Genomic DNA, 20,437 nt, shown 5'->3' on the forward strand with positions numbered 1-20,437 from the left:
AGCAAGGACAAAAAGTATAGCAGGACTTGAGAAAACAGTGGAACAACATTTTGAAAGCTTTGAAAAAAAAAATTTTATAACCAGTGAAAATATAAATTTTATAACCTGAATTTTATAACCAGTGAAAATATCCTTCAAAAATGAGGGAGAAATACAACAAGTAAATACAAGTAAACAAAAGCTGAGAGGAGTCATCACATGTAGACCTGCACCACAAGAAATACTGAGGCTGCCCATCAAGTCAAGGGGAAGAGGTGGCAGATGGAAACGGCTCTACAGGAAGGAAGGGAGAAGACCAGGAATGGAAAGTAAGAAAGTAAATATGAAAGACCGTCTCTTCTTTCTTCCTATACTTTACTTAAAAAACAACTGACAGTTTAAAGCAAAAATAATATGTTATGGTAGAGTCTATAATTATATGAGTAAAAGATACAGCGACAAGCAAGACAGGAAACTAACACAATCCAGAAACAACCCATGACAGCTCCTGTCCTTCACTCTTTACTGTCTACTCTCCCAGGGGGCCGGCTTCACAGACACAGCTCAATGGGGACCCGGCCCTGCAGGGACAGTCCCCCAATAAGGCCATCCTCACAGTTGTGATTTCCCCACATCCTTTCCTAGTTGGTCTAAATCTTGTCCCAGTCATGGTAACCGGACTTCCTTATGAGAAGAACTTTTAGCTCATGTGATATCCACAAATAAGTTGATTTGAATGGAAAGTATCAAATGTAAAACAAGGGGTCCAAGGAAGGCGAGACCATATGCAAATGGTGAGACATGAGCTCTCGTGTCAGTCTACCAGAGAAGGGCGGCTCCATGGGCTGCCACAGTGCCCCAAGCCTTGGTCCCAGCACACTACTGTACCTCTGTGCCCGAGCCTGGGCCCACACAGTCCACTTTCCTCTTCTTCCGGGGCCCAATCGCTGCTAGCGCCGTGAGGTTGGCATCTCGCTGTCTCATCTGTGCCAGTTCTTGTTGCTGCATCTTTTATTTTGAAAGGGAAACAAGGAGATCATTCTTGCACTCTTTTTACTTACTACAGAAGCAACACATAGATATCAAAGGATTACCTACAAACTTTCTAAATTGTGATTTCTAATGTTTTGACTTTTTTAGCAGTAAGCATATTCTACAAGGGGAAGGCCCAAAAAAACTGTAATTATTTTTGGGCGTACAGGCTTCCCCCACTAGTTAAGTGTTCTAGGAACCTATCAGTACCAGTGTACCAGCTAACACTGTTGTGAGAGGCTGCATTGCAGAGGAAACCTCTCAAGTTGTGGCCAACAGGTGACTGGTTCTTCTACCCTGACAAAGCACCTACCCATACCACACTGAATATTCAGCATTTTTTTTTAACCAAAAACAGCATGACCCCAGTGCCCCACCCTCCCTTTTCAATTGATCTCACTCCAAACAACTTATTTTGTTTCCTCAGGTGAAAAAAGTTCTCAAAGGAAAATGTTTTGCCAGTGTGGAAGAGGTATAACAAAAAACAGCAGAAGCACTATAAGGTATCAAAACTGACAAGTTCAAAAACTGTTCTGAGCAGTCAAAAATGCATCTTGATAGGTATGTTGCAGACAACAGAGAGGACTTTGAAGGTGACTGAAGTTTAAACATGTAAGAATACCCAATTTTTTATAAATAAATTCCAGACTTTTTTGGTACTCCTTGTATAACCAGAAAAATAAGAAAATTTTAAAGCAATGGATGTTTATCTTAAAATGCTCCAAAAATATAAACAAGTCAAAAATATAAAGATGAATGCCACCCAAAAAGAAGTTACCACTAAGATTAAAAGAATACATGTAAACATGTCTTATATGATCTGACTTAAAATAATCATAAGAATAATAAAAGTAGAATACCAACTGTTTGCACAGGAAAATACCTTTGATGTAGTATTATTTAGACTTTGCAAATATTTTAAACAGTTACCGAAATGTCCACTATACAGAAAAATAACATGGTTTTCTTCATCTTCCTCACATAGACTCACCATGGTTGAATGTTTAGGTGAACGTACTTTCAAGTGTGCAGTGAAGATTCTATGACTAAAAAGCTTACCTCTTTTGCCTTCTGTTTCAACCTTAATTGTTCTGGATCTTCTTGTCTTGATCGAGACTATTTTTGAAAAACGTAGAAAAGAAAAATAAGTTATGGCCTAAACATTATCGTTTAGCAAACATGTTATCTTATTCATTATATAATAACATCTAGGTCATATCAAAGTGTATGAAATTTTTAAAATGCTTATAGCCAAAAGATGAAAATTTGGATTGCACATCATGAAAAAAAGCCATCACTATAAGAAAGTCAATACCAGCCAGGCTCGGTGGCTCAGCTTGTAATCTCGTGCTTTAGGAGGCTGAGGTGAGTGAATTGCCTGAGCCCATGGGTTAGAGACCCGCCTGGGCAACTTAGCGAGACCTCATCTCTACAATAAATCAAAAATTAGCTGGGCATGGTAGCGCACGCCTGTAGTTCCAGCTACTTGGAAGGCTGAGCAGAAGAATCACCAAAGCCCAGCAGGTCAAGTCTGCGGTGGCTGGGAGCAGCCACTGCACTCCAGCCTGGGCGACAGAGTAAGACTCCAACTTTAAAAAAAAAAAAAAAGAGAGAAAGAAAGTCAATACCATCTGGATGTGATGAGTAAGACGTGGTCTTTGGCTGGCTCTGTGGCTCAGCCTGTAATCCCGCGCTTTGGGAGGCCGAGGTGAGTGAATTGCCTGAGCCTGCAGGTTCAAAACACGTCTGGGCAACTTGGCGAGACCTTATCTCTAGCATAAATCAAAAAAATTAGCCAAGCGTGGTAGCACGTGCCCGTAGTTCCAGCTACTTGGAAGGCTGAGGTGGAAGGATCGCCAGAGGCCAGCAGGTCAAGGCTGCAGTGGCCAGGAGCGTACCACTGCACTCCAGTCTAGGTGACAGAATGAGACTCCAACTCAAAAAAAAAAAAAAATGGTCTTTGACACACGCCTACAAGTGTGGGCCTTGGACTTGACAGAAGGCCTCACAGGCCTCTAGCTCAGGTCCTGGTCCTGCCCCACAATCACTGGGGGAAGGGCCAGGCCCTCACCAGAGCACGTGGCCTTCCCACACTGCAGCAACTCTCTGTGGAATTCAAGTCCCCTGTCTATTACTAATGAGGCATGCCACACCGGCCTCTGAACACTCTTCCAGAATGAATGACAGTGTGAAAAGTCAGGTCTGGTGCGCGCAGGGCTCATTGCACACGCACTCTACACCCACAAGTATACCTTGAGGAGGAATGTGAGCTGCTAGGCGTCTTAAGAGGCTCCACCTTCCAGGTGTTTCCACTTAAGCAGCTGGAGCAGAAGGAATGAGGCCTCACTACAGCTCTGCTTATAAGTGCATCGCCTTTTCTCCAAGCCAGCCTGAAACACTACCTAGGCCTCCTGAATGTGGGTGAGTGCATCAGGTGAGGACAGGGAAAGACCCAGCACTCGCCTTGGCTGCCCGCATCAGAATCTCCCGCTCCTGCTCATCCTTCCTCTGCTTCTCAATCTGATCAAGCTGCTCGAAGAACTTGAGCTGAGCCCGGACATCACTCGCCTGCTCATATCTGTCATCGTCCTGCCAAAAAAGTAGAAATGCTGCTCGTCACGGATCTGGGCCAGCAAGCAAAGGTTTGCCTCGTACAGCTGGACAGTTTCGGCACGATGCACCCTGCAGGCCCATCCTGGCGCTGGCAAGGCCCCGGCCTCTGCTTCTCTCACCAGACAGGCTGTGCCCCTGAGAGCTTCACCCACTCCCTAGCAGAGAGAGAAGTCCCACACCAGAGTTCCCCTTTTATACACTTTAACATCGTCTGGTTGTCTTTAAAGCAACATTCAAATTTTTCTGTAGCAACAGACAGAACAACACAGAATGCTTTTGTCTAAGAGAGTTTGTTCTAGAAGTTGCCCTGTAAGCACTGACACCTGGCCAAGGGAGCATCTCCTGTCACGCAGTCTGGGCCACCCCTAGGTGTTCCCTGGTGTCTCAGAGCAGTATCACCTGACTGCTGAAGTGGAAAACTTCCTTCCTGAGGACAGGGTTGCCACCACCTCATGTCTACAGGTCCTGCCTGTGGCCAGGGAAGAGGCCAGCACCCACATGGGCTGAAACTCCGGAAGTGGATCATTTCCAGAGTTTAGCAGGTCCCCCATAGGTCCCTCCAGGGCACCTCCCACAGACGCCTGGCCCTCCTCCCCAGCCCAGACTCACACAGCACTCTAGAACACCATGTGACTAAAATAAAGAAAATCTTCCCAAAATCCGCTCCTACAAAAAATTTGAAAGTTCTCAAAGGACACGGGGGCACTTGGGACCCCTCCACTCTCTATCTGGGCATGGGGAGGGCTTCGGGACAGGAGCAGATTGGAAGTCAACAAGAGAAAGATATACTCAGAAAAACAGCCCATACCTTATACGAGAAGTTCTTTTGCTGAGCCGTTTCTGATATTTTTTCTACAAGATTCTGTAACCTTTGCTGCGTGGCGTGTGATACATAACTTACTACATCTGGGTGTAACTCCGTTATGCCATGCTTTTTACCTGAAAGTTGGGTAATAAAGAGAGTATTCTGAAATCATCTGGACGTTTTTTCTTCCTCCCCACTGGTGGTGTGCACACTGCAGCTGCACCAGAACCGCAGCAGCAGCCACATGGACCACACCCCAGGCAGGAGACCCACGAAGCACGTGCGCTCTGACAGTGTAACTGCCACAGGTCGAGTATCAAAGTCACGGCACCCGCTAAACCCAAACGTGGACACCAAAAATCCCAGCGACAGTGACTTAGTGAGAATTCACCTATTTCTAATATTCTTCTTTGTAAAGGCGCAGGGAGGAGGAAGGTCTCATCCTTACAGGACCGGGTCAGCGTGCCTACTAATTCAGAGTTCGTGGCTAATATTCTTGCACTTTCTTCCGAGAGGTTCACTCCAGCCATCGATGCAACATCATTAATGTCGTCATCATCCCTTGAGAAAAGAAGAAAAGCTTGTTATAACTGTATAAGGAATTCACCAGGAGGAGGGCCGAGGGGTTGTGACTCAGTGAGCAACAGCGTGGGAGCAGGAAACCCTGTGAAGAAGGCACAGCTAGCACCTGCATCCCTGCATCCTGCCACGGGACGAAGCGGCCTGACTGCCTTATCTGAAAGCTCACTGTTCTGTTAAAGGAAAAACTATGATTAACGGTGAAATGCATCCACACAGATGCACAGGGGACTCGAGAGCAGCAATACCAAGTCCAGAGAAAAGCACACCAGGAACGCTGCATGCTGCTTTAAGGAGTATGTTCCATGTGAAACTTTAAAAAAAAAAAAAAAAAATCACACCAGTATTGATTTCTTTCTAAAACAATCACAGACTCCCAGAAAAGCTGGAGGAAGAATACAAAGAACTTTCTCCTGAAGCCCTGAGAGTGAGCTGCTGACCTGTCCATGGGCACTTCCCACAGATACAGGCATCCCCACTGGGACCGGGCACCCTTGAAACCAGGCCACCAACAGCGGCCCCTAGCCTGCAGCCACTCCTCAGCCTTCCCAAGCTGGCTACGTCTCCCAGCAGCATCCTGCCCAGAGAGGTTCACATCCAAATCACGGGCCACGTGTCACTGTCACGCCTCTTCAGTCTCCATCAGGCTGGAACGTTCCTCAGCCTCTCCTGATTCCGGTGCCTTCGACACGTGGAAGGTACAAGCCAGTGCATGCAGAACGTCCTCTTCTAGTCTGAATGCTGTCCCTCATTAGGAGATGTGGGCCACACAACCCTGCCAGGAATCCCACACCAATCACAAGTCCTCTGTGGGGCCTTCTCCCAGCTGTGGGCTCTTTACCAACATGCACGCTGAGAGTTGGACTCGGGGACCTGCCTGGCATCTCCTCCATGTCAGGTGTGTCTTGTGTCTTGTGGTGCTTTAAGTGGTCCTCACACGCAATCCTCCTATGGGCTCCATGTGCTCAGTGAAGGGCATCGCACAGGAGTCCCTGGCGGCCACAGGCTGTGACTTCACTGTACAGCTTGGAGCTCAGGCTGCCGGACTCAACAAGGGAGGGAGATCATTCCGCCAACTCTGCACCCTCAGTCTCTGAGCACTGCTCTCTGCCATGACAGGACAGCCTCAAACATCTTGTACTTTCCTTGACCCAGTCCTGAAATCCACCTTTTCTCTAAGGAGGCCGTGTCATTTTAGTGGAAATGGCTTCCAGAAGACAAGATCTGAGCACTAGGGGCGCTGCTGCCACTGGGTGCTGCACCCAGGCTCTTCCAGGGATGAGGCTGGAAGCTGTCTTCTAGTTACAGTTATTCTAATCCAATGGAACGCAGATTCACGCACTGGTGTCAATGTGCACAATTCTCACCCAACACCAAAGGGCATTCTAATTGATTCCTCTTGCCATCTTTCTGACTCCCCACCTTGACAGCAGGACAACAGGGCTTCCGGCAGCCTTAAATGATTTACTTCTTGACCTGTGTATGTATCTAATTGCTCTCCCCACCCACCTCGGGCATCAACCCCACACACGCAGGCCTAGCCTCCTCTTCCTTCCTGAACTCTGACCCAACTCAGGCCACTGCTCCCCAAGCACCTGCTCTGCCCACCTGTGGCTTCAGGAGTGAGGCGTCTGGGAAACACAGACCCACGAGAAATTTTCCTGACACAACACTTCCCTGCTGCTTGACAACAGAGGTCACCCACAGCCCTTCCCCTCTCTCAGATCCCATGAACCCTTCCCTGCCTGACAGGGATGCTGGGACCGTCCCAAAACCAAAGCAAAACACAGTACTTCTGAAGGCACTGGGGCAAGAGAAACAGTCTAGGTTATGAACATGGGTAACTTGAACCACTACATGCCATGTCACAAAAGGGAACTCCTATCCGTTCATACAAAAACCGGCTGATCCACCTTCCCGCTGCCTGCGTGAAGCCCTCCGAGCTCCTCCAATCATGGATAAACGCACACGTACAGGAATGCAAGGTCACAGTGCATATGAAGGGTGGTCTCAAAGGTACCAGCCGCCAGGCGCCGCATGGCCAGCCCCCAGCCAGGAGGGGAGAGCTGGCCTCTCCTCTGCAGCCACGCTTCTCCACCGCACACAGGTCACTCCTTACCGAAACGAACCTCCCCCAGGCTCCTTGAGTTTATTTTTCTGTGCAGCAGCTGCTTGTGCCGAGACAGTAGAAAGGGCTTTGGTTCCAGGTAACACGGCGGGTTTCACCACAGGGACTACAAAACAAAGACACACAGTGGAAACCACACAAGGCTTTTATTAGATCAACTACATGCTCTGGTACCTTATGGGCCCACGGGAACAGCACCCACTCTCCCACCTGGCTCCAGTAAAGTTTCCAAGAACTTCGGGTTGATAACTCTCAATTATAGTTCAAAGGATAAGCTGCATCTCACCAGCATTTATTTTCCTATAATTTGTCAAACTTTTTAAGGTACAGGAATGATTACTGATAAAGAAACTAATGGTAATATACATATATCATCCTTAAACTCAGACCGACAGTTGTGATGGCCGAAAAACACCCTAAGCATACTTAATACCACTGACTTATATCCTTAAAATGGTTAAAACAGCAAGTTTTGTTATGTATGTTTTACAACAAATAAAAGAAAATAAAGTAAAATCCTAATGATGGCCGGCTCTGGGACAAGGCCTGGTTCTGGAGTGGCAGGGGCCCCACAAGGCCCCTCACCTGGCTGCAGCTGGTTCAGCTGGATCTGCTGAGGCGTGGTGAGCATGATCCGGTTGTGAGGCTGCCGCAGTGCGACCATGGGCGTCTGCGTCAACGTCACCTGCGGGGGCCGGATCAGGGCTCCTGGCTTCGGAGGCTGCTGGATCACCTGAGGCAGAGCCAGCAGAGAACGGTGAGCCCTCCCGGAGGGCCGGAAGCCATCTGGGCCCCTTGCTGGAGGCTGTTCCCTTCCCTTCACTTGCACCCCCAACCCAACAAGATGCACCAGGAGGACCCCACAAATGTCTCGGACCCAGAGTACCCCAGGTCAGCGCTCTGTGCCTGGCCACAGCAGACCAGGGCAAGCAGCAGGGTGGCACCTATGGCAGGTACAGTATGGGCAATTGCCTGGAAGCTGCCTGGGAACCTGGTCACACACAGTTTGCTGGGTTCAGCACCCACAAAGGAACAGAGGCTTCCCAGATATCAGCAGAAGTGACACTGCTGCCCAGTGGCCACAGGCCAAGTGTCTTTTTCTCTTCTGAATGTTCTAATAGAAGGCTGGATGGCTTTCCTACTGGAGTGGAGTTACATTTCCCAAGCCCTGCCCTGAACTTGGCCCTCAAGGGCCTCTGACCACTGCCCCAAGCATGGCCTGCTGCCCTCAGCTCATGCTAGGAATGCGCCAAGCCTCCCCAATGCCACGGGCTGCCCAACCTCGCTACCATCCTACTGTTCACTCCCACCCTCTGCACAACAGGGCTCCAGGCGCTGGCAGCACTGACCATGCCTGTGCTCTAGGCCCCAGCCCCAGGATGCCAGACCCAAGGACACTCGCAACCCTGTCAAAAGCCACATGTTCCGGTCCACATGGCCTGGCCCCAAATCTCTGGGGCCAGATGTTTAGAGTTCAATTTCTGCCTTTTACAAAGGTGCCCTGGCAGGCATACCCTATGTTATGGAAGGAACACTTACAGGGGCTGTGATGAGGCCAGCTCTGCCACAAAACACAAATACCCACACTGGATAGGACGAGCCTCTGGCAGCTCAGGCCAGGCGCTGCCACAAAGAAAGGCTGCAGAAACTCAGGGAACGCCCCATTCCCACACCTTTAGAGCCTCGGGGGGGCAGGGGAGAGGTCAGATCCATGGGCCTAGCTAGATGCATTCTGCAGACTCCACACACATGGTCCAACAGAATCCAGAGATGCAGGAGGCAGAAAGAACCTTGCTGCTGAATATAGCATCTGTTCACAAAAGTACCAGTGACGCAGCTTGTGTGACCAAGTGCCAGGTCAACACCTTGTAAAAACAATGAATGCCCTAAGGTCTGGTGCAGCTGAATTCACCTTTCAGGTGAAGTGGCCCCACCATGTACTGGCCAGGGAGGCTTTGGGCAAGTGAACAGTGAAGCCAAGGGTATGGTAAGTCTCACCCTCCATGCCAAAGGAAGCCCAACTAGATGCTGCCCACCACTCTCTGACTCAGTGAGGGACATCCTCCCTGTGCACTGTTCCACCCTGCCCTCCTCACTACTCATCAAGGCAAAATAAATGCAAATTGTAATGGAGCCCAGGATTGAGTTCCCACGGGATTCTCCACCACTTAGTTGGTCCTTGTGCCCTACTGTAAAATTCACAGCCTATAATGAAGAGTCAGGGCCTCAACAGTTTTTCTTAATCCATCTTTAGAGGAACAACCCCCCTTGACTTTGGTTTAAACTGCCCTTCTGTTTGGGGAACCCACTCTACCTGTGGGACTGTGCAGCACAGCATCCTTCCTCCAGCTGAGGACGCAACATGTGACTATACTGAGACGGTCACAGGGAACCTCACTAGCAGTCTGGGGCTCCCACCCTGGGACTCACCTAGACCCACATGACTGCAGCTGTCCTGTGCCGTGACCAGGGCTGCTCCAGCCTCCTGCCTAACTGTCCAGTGCCAGGCACGGGCGCCTGTCCTTAGGCCTGGGCTGTGGCTCCTATCGAAGAGAACACCTGCCTACAGACTTCACTGGGCCGCACAGCAGCATCGAAATGGCAACACCCAGATACGGCAGGCGGGGAGTACACTGGGACCAAGCAGTCGCACACTTCACTTTACTGAGAAACAAAGGACACATTCCAGGACCTCAACCTACAGTTTACACTGTAACTATTTAAGGCAACACCCAAGCTTCTCCCAGCAATTTTCCTGCATGCTCGAAAAGCTTCTCCAAGCCATGGCGGCGCAGTAGGTGGTGGGGACGGGCAAGACGTGCCCTTCCATACCAGCGGTGTGGGCTGCCCCTGTTTGCCAACGCCAACCTGCGTGGGCTGTGTGAGGCTGAGCACAGGGGGCTGGAGGGCACTGGTCACGGTAGCCGCCGTCTTCCCAGCCGTGCGCTGGACCGAGCCGCTCAGCACCACAGCTGTGAGCGCGGTGGTGGCCTGTGAGGCAGGCGGCGGCTGCTGCTGGCTCTGCTGGATGAAGGCCGCTGAGTCGGGGGTCAGTTGTCTCAAGGCGGGTAAGCTCCTCTGGGTGTAAAGACAGACACAGGGTCAGGGAGCAACTCGCAAGGTAGTGTCCTTACTTAGAAATAGCACAATTTTAGAAAAGGCTCTCAGCTACACACAACAGGCCCCAGACCCTCACGGGACACCTCTGGGCACTGGCACCCACGTGCTCCGTCACTCATATCCTCCTGCCAAGAAGGGTGATTCTTGGTAGGAATTGTTCAAAATGTGTCTTTCAAAAACAAACTCCTAAATGCCCTATTATAAATGTTTTTTAAAACGGATGACATAATGGAGATAGAGAATGACAGATCCCAGGGCTGGGAAGAGCCCATGGGTGGGGGCAGACAGAGGCTGACTGGTGGGTAGAGACATGCAGCCAGCAGGAGGACCAAATCCTGAGGTGTGACAGCAGAAGGAAGGACTGGAGCTAACAGCAATGGACAGTCTATTTCAAAACAGCCAAAAGAGAGGACCTGAAGTGCTCCCCACACAACAATATCAGTGCTGGAGGCAAGGACACCCCAAATGCCCTTTTGGATCATCACACATCCTGTACAATTTGATTTGTACATCAAAGTATACAAATAGGTATCGACTTTTAAGATGTGCGAGACCAGTGATTCCACGAGGAACACCCTGACGCTGCTGAGACCCTTGGTCCTCTCCTGTAGGTAAGCACCGCCCATCCCCTCTTAAGAAAATAGATCCTTCTCAAGCCTCAAGACCCACACAGCCGGGACAGGGCTCCCACTTTACAGAAAAGCCTCCTCTGAACAGAAACCCTAGACCCTGTTCAAGCCCTTGAGCCCCAGGCAGGTGGCACAGGCAGCGCACACACCTGGAGCATCTACACAGCCTCCCTCCCCATCCTGGCCTGCTTGCAGGCACCGGAACCTTCCAAATTACCTTCAGGAAAGGCACAAGATAAGGTTGAGGTGAAGAATTAAGTTCTCGGTATAACCTGCTAGTGAAGTCTTCTGCTTCGATTTTTCCATCCTTAAAAATAAAATGCACATTGAAGTTGTGCAGTGAGTGAAATCTCAAACACGCCTCTTAGCTCCACTCCAGTCTCATACTGCATGGCTGGCTTTGCCCCACACTCCTCAACAGAGGAGTCAGGAAGTCCATGTGCGTGCACTTCACCAGACACAAGCCTCCTGGGTATATGCATGGCAGGCGTCACCCTGGTCACCCTGTGCTACTAGCTGCTGACCACATCCCCACCGGGGCAGGTTGCTCAGCCATGTCTCGTTCTCACTCAGTGACAGTTTTCACTCAACTTTTACCACACACCTCCCCAGTGGCAGGCATTTGCTAGTGTGTAAGAGGAACTCCACTTCAAGCCCGAAGTCCAGAGTGCTGGGGCCAACGCAGGGGGACTGGGCCCAAGGGGATGCTGGCACCTTTCAGGAGGAGACACCTGCAGGGGCCAGAGGGCTGGGAGTCCGCAGAGGCAGGAAAGAGAGCCCAGGTCAAGGCGCACGGCTCTGCTCCAGAACAGAGGGCAGCATGGTGTCTGGACTAGACCCTGGGAGAAACAGGGATACAGGGCCACACAGTCGGAAAAGGGCATGGAGAGAACAGTGGCTCCATACCACTGGGCTGTCCTGCTGAGTGCCAGCAGACCCCTGGGTCACAAAATGGCTGTGGGGTGAAGAAGGGCAGATAGCCAAGAGCTCGACCATGGGCAGAGACCATGGGGTCCAGGACCTGGGCTCACAGGGAGGAGAGGCCACCAGGAAAGCTCCTGACATCTGGTCTGGGGAAAGAGTGCTGTTCACTAGACAAAGAAAGACAGGGAGGAGGTTGTCTCTGCTAGTGGAGGACAGATATGTCATGGCCAGTCGGCACCATGGGGAAGGAGTCGTCCTCAATAAGGACAGAGCCAGGCCTCCAGGGGCTCGGAATGCAGAACACCTGTTCAGACAGGATGCTCACAAGGGGAAAGGCAAGCCTGTGCCCGGCTTGAGCCACTCTTGTTTGTAGTGACCTAACTGGTGGCTGAGTCCAATTCTAGCTGATGCTGAAGACACAGGGAGTAGCCAGCAGTATTCAGTGTCACAGAGGAAAGGCCAGAGGGAGCTACCAGGGGCCCTGACCAGATCCAGCACAATGGAAGCAGCAAAGGGAGGGACTACTCACACGGGACCGTTGTGTCCCTCAACAGCAGGGTACAGTGTGTGTAGAATCACCCCTGCACACATCCTGTGACCTGGGCCTCTCTGGACTGACCCCAGGTGTGTGTGCTAGTAACGGAGGCACACAGGGGGAATGTGGCCTCCAATCCTGCCTGGGCCGACATACTCTACCCACAAAAGACAGACAACACAGACCCCAAAGGGCCAGGGGAGGCCTAACACCCAGGCTTCCTACACAGAGAAATCAGGAGGGAAGAGAGCACAGAGGAAGTCGTTGGTCAGGAGAGCCAGACAAGTTGACTGAAACACACAGGCTTCTTTTGAATCCTGACTGGACAAGTTGTGAAAATAACACTCTCAGGATGCTGCTAGGGAAGTGTGACCCAGCTGGCTGGAACACTACACAGGGATGCTCAGGGCATCAGGCATGCTCCTGGCGCCGCAGCTGTGTTGTAAGAAGCGCCCTCACCTTTAGAGACCTGCACTGAAACAGCTACATAGCCAGAGAGAGGTGTGGGGGAATGGGCAGGACACAGCAGACATGAACTGCTGCCTACAGACTGAGCATCAGTAAGATGAGGAGACAGGTACATGGGGGTTCAGTATACTCTTCTCTTACTTCTTTTAAGTCCCTTTGAAAACAGGTAACGCAAGTAGGGGAAGGGAAAAGAGAAAGCAAACACCTCCAAAAAACTGTCTATTAGTGTATTTAAAAACTGTTTCTATGAGGCATCACATAACTTCAGATGACAATCAACTGCTACAGAAGAGTAGATTCCAGACCAGGCGCGATGGCTCATGCCTATAATCCCAGCACTTTGGGAGGCCAAGACAGGAGGATTCCTTAAGCCCAGAAGTTTGAGACCAGACTGGGCAATACACAGAGACCTCATCTCTAAAAACATAATAATAAAATTTTTTAAATCCCAGCTATTCAGGAGGATCACCTAAGCCCAGGAAGTGGAGGCTGTAGTGTGCCATGATCATACCACTGCACTCCAGCCTGGGCAACAAAGTGAGACCCCCAAGAGGGAGGATGATAGATGAGAGGTAGGGAGGGAGGGAAGGGGGAAGGGAAAGAAAGGAAAATAAAAGAAAAGTTAAGAAAAGAAAAGAAGATTTCAGTCCAGACCTGGTGGTTCATGCCTGTAATCCCGACACTTTGGGATGCTGAGGCAAGAGGACTGCTTGAGAGTTTGTTGTGTCTCTAAGCTGTCTCTACGAAAAAATTATTTAAAAATTAGCCAGGCTGGGTTCAGTGGCTCAGCCTACAATTCCAGTACTTTGGGAGGTTGAGGTAACCCACGGGTTTATGACCCACCCAAGCAACTTGGCGAGACCTCATCTCTATAATAAATCAAAAATCAGCCGGACGTGGTAGCGCACATCTGTAGTTCCAGTTACTTGGAAGGCTGAGGCAGAAGGATCACCAAAGCCCAAGTAGGTTGAGGCAATGGTGGCCAGGAGTGTGCCGCTGTACTCCAGCCTGGGCGACAGAGAGAGACTCCAACTCAAAAAAATAAAAATAAATAAAAAATAAATAAAATAATTAAATAAAAATTAGCCAGGTGTGGTGGTGCACACCTGTAGTCCCAGCTACTTGGAGGCTAAGACAGGAGGATTGCTTGAGCCCAGGAGTTTGAGCTATGAGCAGTGAGCTATGATTGCACCACTGCATTCCAGCCTGAGTGACAGAGCAAGACTCTGTCAAAAAATAAAAAGAGAAAAGTAGATAAAGTAAAAACCCTTAAGACATCAGGCACACTTTCTTTGTGAAAAGCATAAGCCATCAGAAAACAGAAAAGCGCCTGGTGCTGCCCTTCATGCAGCAGGACTCAGGGCAGGGGCCACAGCGCAGCCTCTTGGCAAAGCCTCCAGAACACTTGAGCCCAGGAAAGAGGGTCATGCACACCTCTTCCCCTACCTATAACCTTCCACAGGCATTTGCCACTGACACACGCCTCCTGGACACAGGTCCCAGCAGAGATCTGAGGCAAAAGGAATTTAATGTAAAAGTTTTCTTACCAGTAAGTTCTGTACTAGCTCTTTCACATTAGCTGCTGTCTCTGTAGACTGTTTGCCAGAGGAAGCCAATTTTATTAATGTAGATAGAAAATTTTTACATTTCTTCACGTTTTCCATAGTTTCCTGGATTAAAGTAAAAAGATGAAAATGAAAAAGTCTTAAGAAGCAAGATTTTCATCATAGTGTTTGGCTTAACATGTGGGTATGTATCAAAGACACGTGTATTTCTTCCCTAAACTGCAAAGGAAATGTGCTAACTCACAGCTTGCCAGGGGCAGGCAAGCTAAGCTACTCTGAAGGACACCCAGCCAATGGACATGGGATGCCAAGCGCACATCTCACTCAGCCCAGCACACCTACCTCCAGGAGTGCAACTAGTGTTAACCAATAAGATGAAAACGGTGAATCTACAAAGATGTTCATCATGGCGTTGTTTATCATGAAGACAAACAGATGCCTGTCCAAATGCACATGAAAGAAACCAAGTTATGACGCAGCTATTAAAAAGGATGACTGACACTTAGCAAAGAAGCACAGAGGAGGCAGGCATAAAGCACAGCCTCATTCTGGGTAAAGATGTGAACATGTACAGGAACACTACCGGAAGTGTAAATACAAACGGTGACACTGCTGCCTTACAGACTGAACACGTGCAGTCCACGTGTGGTTTTCCAAATGAGCAACTTGGATGGATTTAGAGCCTATCATACTCAGTGATCTATCACAGAAACAAAGAACTGAGTACCACAAGTTCTCACTCATAACTGAACCCTGAACAATTATCATAATACTATAAGAAAGGGATTGGAAGTAGTGGAAAACTGGTGGGAGAGGGGCGGGTATACTTTATCAATAAGGGTACCTGATCTCAAACCAGGCAAAGTGGGGACCAAAGGGAAGCCAAACTTTACCTGTACAATTACCATTTGTATATCTAATCCTGAATTGTACCCCACATCCTTAAAATTAAAAAATAAAAATAAAACAACTGCCATCATTGGCTCTTGCCACCCATACTTTTACACAGTCTGAGGTCCTCGAACAGGAAGAACCAGGCCCTTCCTGCCACCCCTCCTCAGTCAATGCCCTCAGGGCCAACAACACATGGGAATGGCAGACCTCACGCATTCATGAGGGCCCCACACAGTCACCCTACTCTCTGCAAAGTAGACAGAAGTCTAGAACAGAAGCCGGCCCAGGGCAGCTTTCAAGCTGCATTTTCGGATGAGGGCATGATGGGCCCAGCCAGCTCTGAAGGTGCGGAGAGAAGCAGCTTTGAGGTTGCATTTTCTGATGAAGGTATGACGGACCCAGCCAGCTCTGAGGGTGCTGAGAGGAGCAGCTCTTACCGTGGCAGCTGTGGAGGTGGTGGTCGCCCCTGGGACCGTACGCTGAGGAGTCCCCGTCTGAACAGCTGTCGCCGTCCCGAGGGAAGCCGTCTGGGCAGCACCACCCAGAACAAGCTGAGGCTACAAGAGTCCAGAACACAAGGTAAATGCATCTCAGGTCAACCCATGGGCTAAGTAGAGACCGACCTCCCATCCAGCAAACGAAAATAAGCCTTCCTACAGAAGCAGGGAACCCAAACAGCTGTCTGCCAGCACTCTGGATGAGTGAGTGCCGGTGGGACACCTGCCAGAGCCACCTAAGATAACCTGTAGCACCCACGGACCGACCCAAACCTGAGGACTGTTAAGACTGCACACCTGAGGAAATCACGTCTTATACCTGCATTAAAAGTTGACAGACATAAAGCCACACACCAGAAAGACCCTGGCTTTCAGAAGTTGATGGTAACCAGCACCTATGTCCTCATAATCAAATCAGATCCCCACCTCTCGGAAATCAAAACACAAAACGGAGAACCACACCTGAACACTCGAGAGGTGAATACCAATCCACCCACGGGGGCTGCACTACAGCTGAAGGGTCAACCCAAACAGAAGGGTCTCTGCCCCCAGCCACCCTCACCAACCTTCCTTTACTACCCAAAAGTGAGTCTCAACAAGAAGTCTCATGAAAAGAGGGCGTTTTCCAACTGATCTGAGGACTCGGCATGGGCCATCTGTGTCAGTGCAACTGTCCATGGGGACGTATCACTTTGTTAAGCAAATGGACAGCCAGATACCAAACAGCTCAGCAATTCAAAGACTGGCCCTCAGTCAAATTCCAAACACATTTAGTTTACATAAATCATCAGAATACAAATGTGCGCTATTTTTTAAATGAGTACTTTTCCAATTTATAAATCCAACCATCCACACTTTCTCCCTCCAACTGTCTAGCGCTGACTTTTTGCAACTTCTGAATGTAGGGGGCAGTGTGGCAGGAGTATGACTCCCAGCAGCACTGTGTGCTCTGGCTGCAAGTTGAAAGCTTCCAGGTCTCAGGAAGTCCCAAAGCACAACCTAGGCTGCCAATGCAGTTGCAGGGTAGGGGCTGTGAAGTGGGGGAGGCCAAGGGGGAAGTCATTTCTTTCACTTGTGACAACGAGCATGTATTATCTGTGTAACTGGAAGACATCAAACACAAAACATCTGATGAAGAAAACAAAGGAGAACAAGCCCAGCAGCCACTCCTGAGCCACAGTCTCTGGCACTATCCCCCTCCCCACCACAGGTACCCTGCACATGTGATGTGTTCCTCCTTCTATGGAGCCCTGAACGCACATTCCACCCACATGACATGGAGATTGTGTCTTCCACTAAATCGGATACAAAAGCAGCCATGGACTTCAGCACCCTCTCAGAAAAATCACTGTAAGCTGAAAACACAGACGCAACAGTCAGATGGAGCACGAGTGGAGTGAGTGCCTTTTGGGCATTTCTGGCCTTGACCAGTGCTTATGCACTTGGGACTAAACTGCTCTCCCACCTGATTTCACCCAGTGCCACCACCAAAAGTCAATCAAGATGTGATCCAGTGAGGGTGGAAACAGCTAGGTCCGAGAAGTGCCCCCAGAGTCCTCTAAGCCCACTCAACCTCAGATTCCTCATTGGGAAATGGGAGCAGGGCCTACCCTGCTGCACAGCAGCGAAAATTCCAGGTCAGCGACACATGAGAGAAACTGCCTGGCGCACAGTAGCTGCTTAATCAAAAGTGACCAACTCAGGGAAACTCACAGGGTCTCTCACAAACACCAAAGGAAAAGTCTTTGAACCATATTAGTCCTAGCTGCTCCCATCTGACTGCCCAGAGAAAGCTGCTTCCCTAATGAGGCATCCTTTCCCCAACCAGGAGTCCTTCCCCATCCAGGTGTCCCTTCCCCGGCCAGGTGTCCCTTCCCCAACCAGGTATCCCTTCCCCAACCAGGTGTCCCTTCCCTGGCCAGGTATCCCTTCCCTAACCAATTTTCCTTCCCCTAACCAAATGTCCCTTCCCCGGCCAGGTGTCCCTTCCCTAACCAGTGTTCTTCCCCAGTCAGGTGTCCCTTCCCCGGTCAGGTGTTTCTTCCCTGGCCAGGTATCCTTCCCCTAGCCAGGTCTCCCTCCCCTAGCCAACTGTCCTTTCCCTGGCCAGTCTCCCTTCCCCAGACAGCCCCTTTCCCTCCATGCACCTCCATTGCCTTCTCTGTAACAGTGGAGCCAACTTCACCAGTGCACAAGCTCTCCTCCCTGGCCTTGTCAGCCAGAGGCTGAGCTGCCACGAACAGTAGCACACACCAGGAAAGAAGCCAAGAACTGCTCCAGAACACTCTCCCCTCCTGCAGCTTAAAACATGATTTTAAAAACAATGCAAGCTGGGCTCGATGGCTCAGCCTGTAATCCCGCGCCTTTGGGAGGCTGAGGTGAGTGGAATGCCTGAGCTCGCAGGTTCGAGACCCACCTGGGCAACTTGGCAAAACCTCATCTCTACAATAAATAAAAATGAGCCGGGTGTGGTAGCACGCGCTTGTAGTTTTAGCTACTTGGAAGGCTGAGGCGGAAGGATTGCCAGAGCCCAGCAGGCGAGGCTGCGGTGGCCGGAAATAGCTACTGCACTCCAGTCCAGGCGACAGAGTGAGAGTCCAACTCAAAAAAAAAAAACAATGCACCAGAGCAGATGCAGAACATTGCTAAAACTACCCTTTAGCTACAGGTAAGAGACACAGCTGCAAGAGGCAGCATGGTGGTCACTGTGCAGATAACAAGACCAGGAGCAAGTTCCAGAACTCCCCACACCTCATCTTTAAGTGCCTTCTCAGTAAGTGCCTCCTCAGTGAGATGAGTTGAGCAATGGTACCTGCTTCACGAGGGCATCATGGGAACTAGACAAGTCAGTGCAGAGAGCAGCAAGCATGATGTCTTAGACGTACCCCGATCATACAACAGTGCTGACATCATCAGCACATGACACAACAGTGCTGATATCAGGAGAACGTGACACACACGGCACACAAGGAAGCACCAGCATCGTGAGCACACGGCACACATGGAAGCAATGGTGTCGTGAGCACACGGCACACACAACAGAGCTGGCGTCATGAGCACATGACACACATGGAAGTGCCAGCATCATGAGCACATGGCACACACGGCAGTACCAGAGTCCTGTTCACACACAGCGCCGCATATGCACAGACACAAGTTACTCTTCCAATGGGCCTTTACTGTTTCAGGGATGCCATACAATTGAATACTGACAAGGTAGTCTTCTAAATTATACTTCTGGTATGGTGGGAAGCCTCCAGAAGTACTGCTGATATTAAATGCTGTGCAGCTTTAAGGCAAAGGGAACCCTGATCTGTCCTGTGTTGGGTCAGAGTAAAAGTACTTTCTTCATAGTCTTCCTCACACAACTCAGCTTAGTATCCAATACAAACTCCTAAGGTCTGACCTCTGCATCAAAGAAAGCCATGCCCTGCGGCTCCTATAGCCTCAGTGGGTGCCCGGCACTGGCTCTCTCACCTGGACGCCGGGAGACCGCTGTAGTGTTGTGGTGGGCTGTACCGTCGTCTGGGCCTGAGACACTTGCTTAATTATGGTAGTTGGGGTCACCTGCCGTGCAATAATAGGCGTCCCAGGTGCCTGAAAAATAAGTAGAAAGTCATCTGAAATGAGCCACAGGTAAAAGGAAGCCCCATCCACCCACCCACTGAACACAAATATCAATCCTTAAACATATAGTGGACACAGGCAGGCCTGCACAATCGTTCACCATGTTCAATGAAGCCACCGTAATTCTAAAGTTTTCTTCCTCAGGATAATTTGTAAGATCGAAATTTTTCCATATACCATAATAAAAACATCATTAGACTTCACCAAGTCTACAACAGATTTTTTTTTTTTTTTTGAGTCGAGGTCTCACTCTTGTCACCCAGGCTGGAGTGCAGTGGTACAATGACAGTTCAATGAAGCCTCAACCTCCTGGACTCAGGCAATTCTCCTGCCTTGGCCTCCTGATTAGCTGGTACTGCAGGTACGCAACACCAACCCTGGTCAATTTTTTTATTTTTTGTAGCAGCAAGGTCTCACTTTGTTGCCCAGGCTGGTCTCGAACTCCTAGTCTCAAGCAATCCTCTGGTCTCAGCCTCCCAAAGTGCTTGGATTACAGGCATGAGCCACCATGCTCAGCTGGCAACAGATGATTTTTAAAGAACACAGGTGGCCGGGCGCAGTGGCTCACGCCTATAATCCCAGCAATTTTGGGAGGCCAAGGTGCGAAGACTGCCTGAGCCCATGGGTTCGAGACCAGCCAGGGCAACTTGGCGAGCCCTCACATCGACAATAAATAAAAAAATTAGCTGGGCATGGTGACACACGCCTGTAGTTCCAGTTACTTGGAAGGCTGAGGTCACCTAAGCCCAGCAGGTCAAGACTGTGGTGGCAATGATCATGCCACTGCACTCCAGCCTGGGCAACAGAGTGAGACTCCAATTCAAAAAATAAAAATAAATAAATAAAAAGGTTGGGGGAGGATGTGGCATTTATTGGGCAAGATGTCTGAGGTATTACAAAGAGTGAAATGGCAAGGGGCAGGGCCAGATATGAAGTCATATCTTAGTTGTGTAAAAGAAAAAAAAAAAGAACACAGGTATCTGGAAATCAGTCCTTGTGCTGCTGTCCTGCTGTCTTGTTAACAAGAATCTAAAAAGGGTCA

The 20,437-nt window shown here is 49.8% G+C and overlaps 1 protein-coding gene across 1 annotated transcript in view; it reads right to left on the reverse strand.

Annotated features, from left to right (window-relative positions):
• The window catches only part of TAF4 (TATA-box binding protein associated factor 4), an 82,940-nt gene that overhangs the window by 17,939 nt on the left and 44,564 nt on the right, over nt 1-20,437 (reverse strand). Inside the window, exons 3-14 of the mRNA XM_008064958.2 lie at nt 19,246-19,365; nt 15,709-15,828; nt 14,360-14,482; nt 11,103-11,192; nt 9,969-10,214; nt 7,722-7,869; nt 7,128-7,242; nt 4,821-4,990; nt 4,433-4,563; nt 3,475-3,600; nt 2,071-2,127; nt 868-987 (exon numbers count right to left, since the gene is read on the reverse strand). Coding sequence (XP_008063149.2) covers nt 868-987; nt 2,071-2,127; nt 3,475-3,600; nt 4,433-4,563; nt 4,821-4,990; nt 7,128-7,242; nt 7,722-7,869; nt 9,969-10,214; nt 11,103-11,192; nt 14,360-14,482; nt 15,709-15,828; nt 19,246-19,365 — 1,566 coding nt within the window. The remainder of the gene's footprint in view (nt 1-867; nt 988-2,070; nt 2,128-3,474; nt 3,601-4,432; nt 4,564-4,820; nt 4,991-7,127; nt 7,243-7,721; nt 7,870-9,968; nt 10,215-11,102; nt 11,193-14,359; nt 14,483-15,708; nt 15,829-19,245; nt 19,366-20,437) is intronic.

The sequence above is a fragment of the Carlito syrichta genome, unplaced genomic scaffold, assembly GCF_000164805.1.
Source record: "Carlito syrichta isolate Samal-C Ts95f unplaced genomic scaffold, Tarsius_syrichta-2.0.1 Scaffold102037, whole genome shotgun sequence".
Taxonomy (NCBI): Eukaryota; Metazoa; Chordata; class Mammalia; order Primates; family Tarsiidae; genus Carlito; species Carlito syrichta.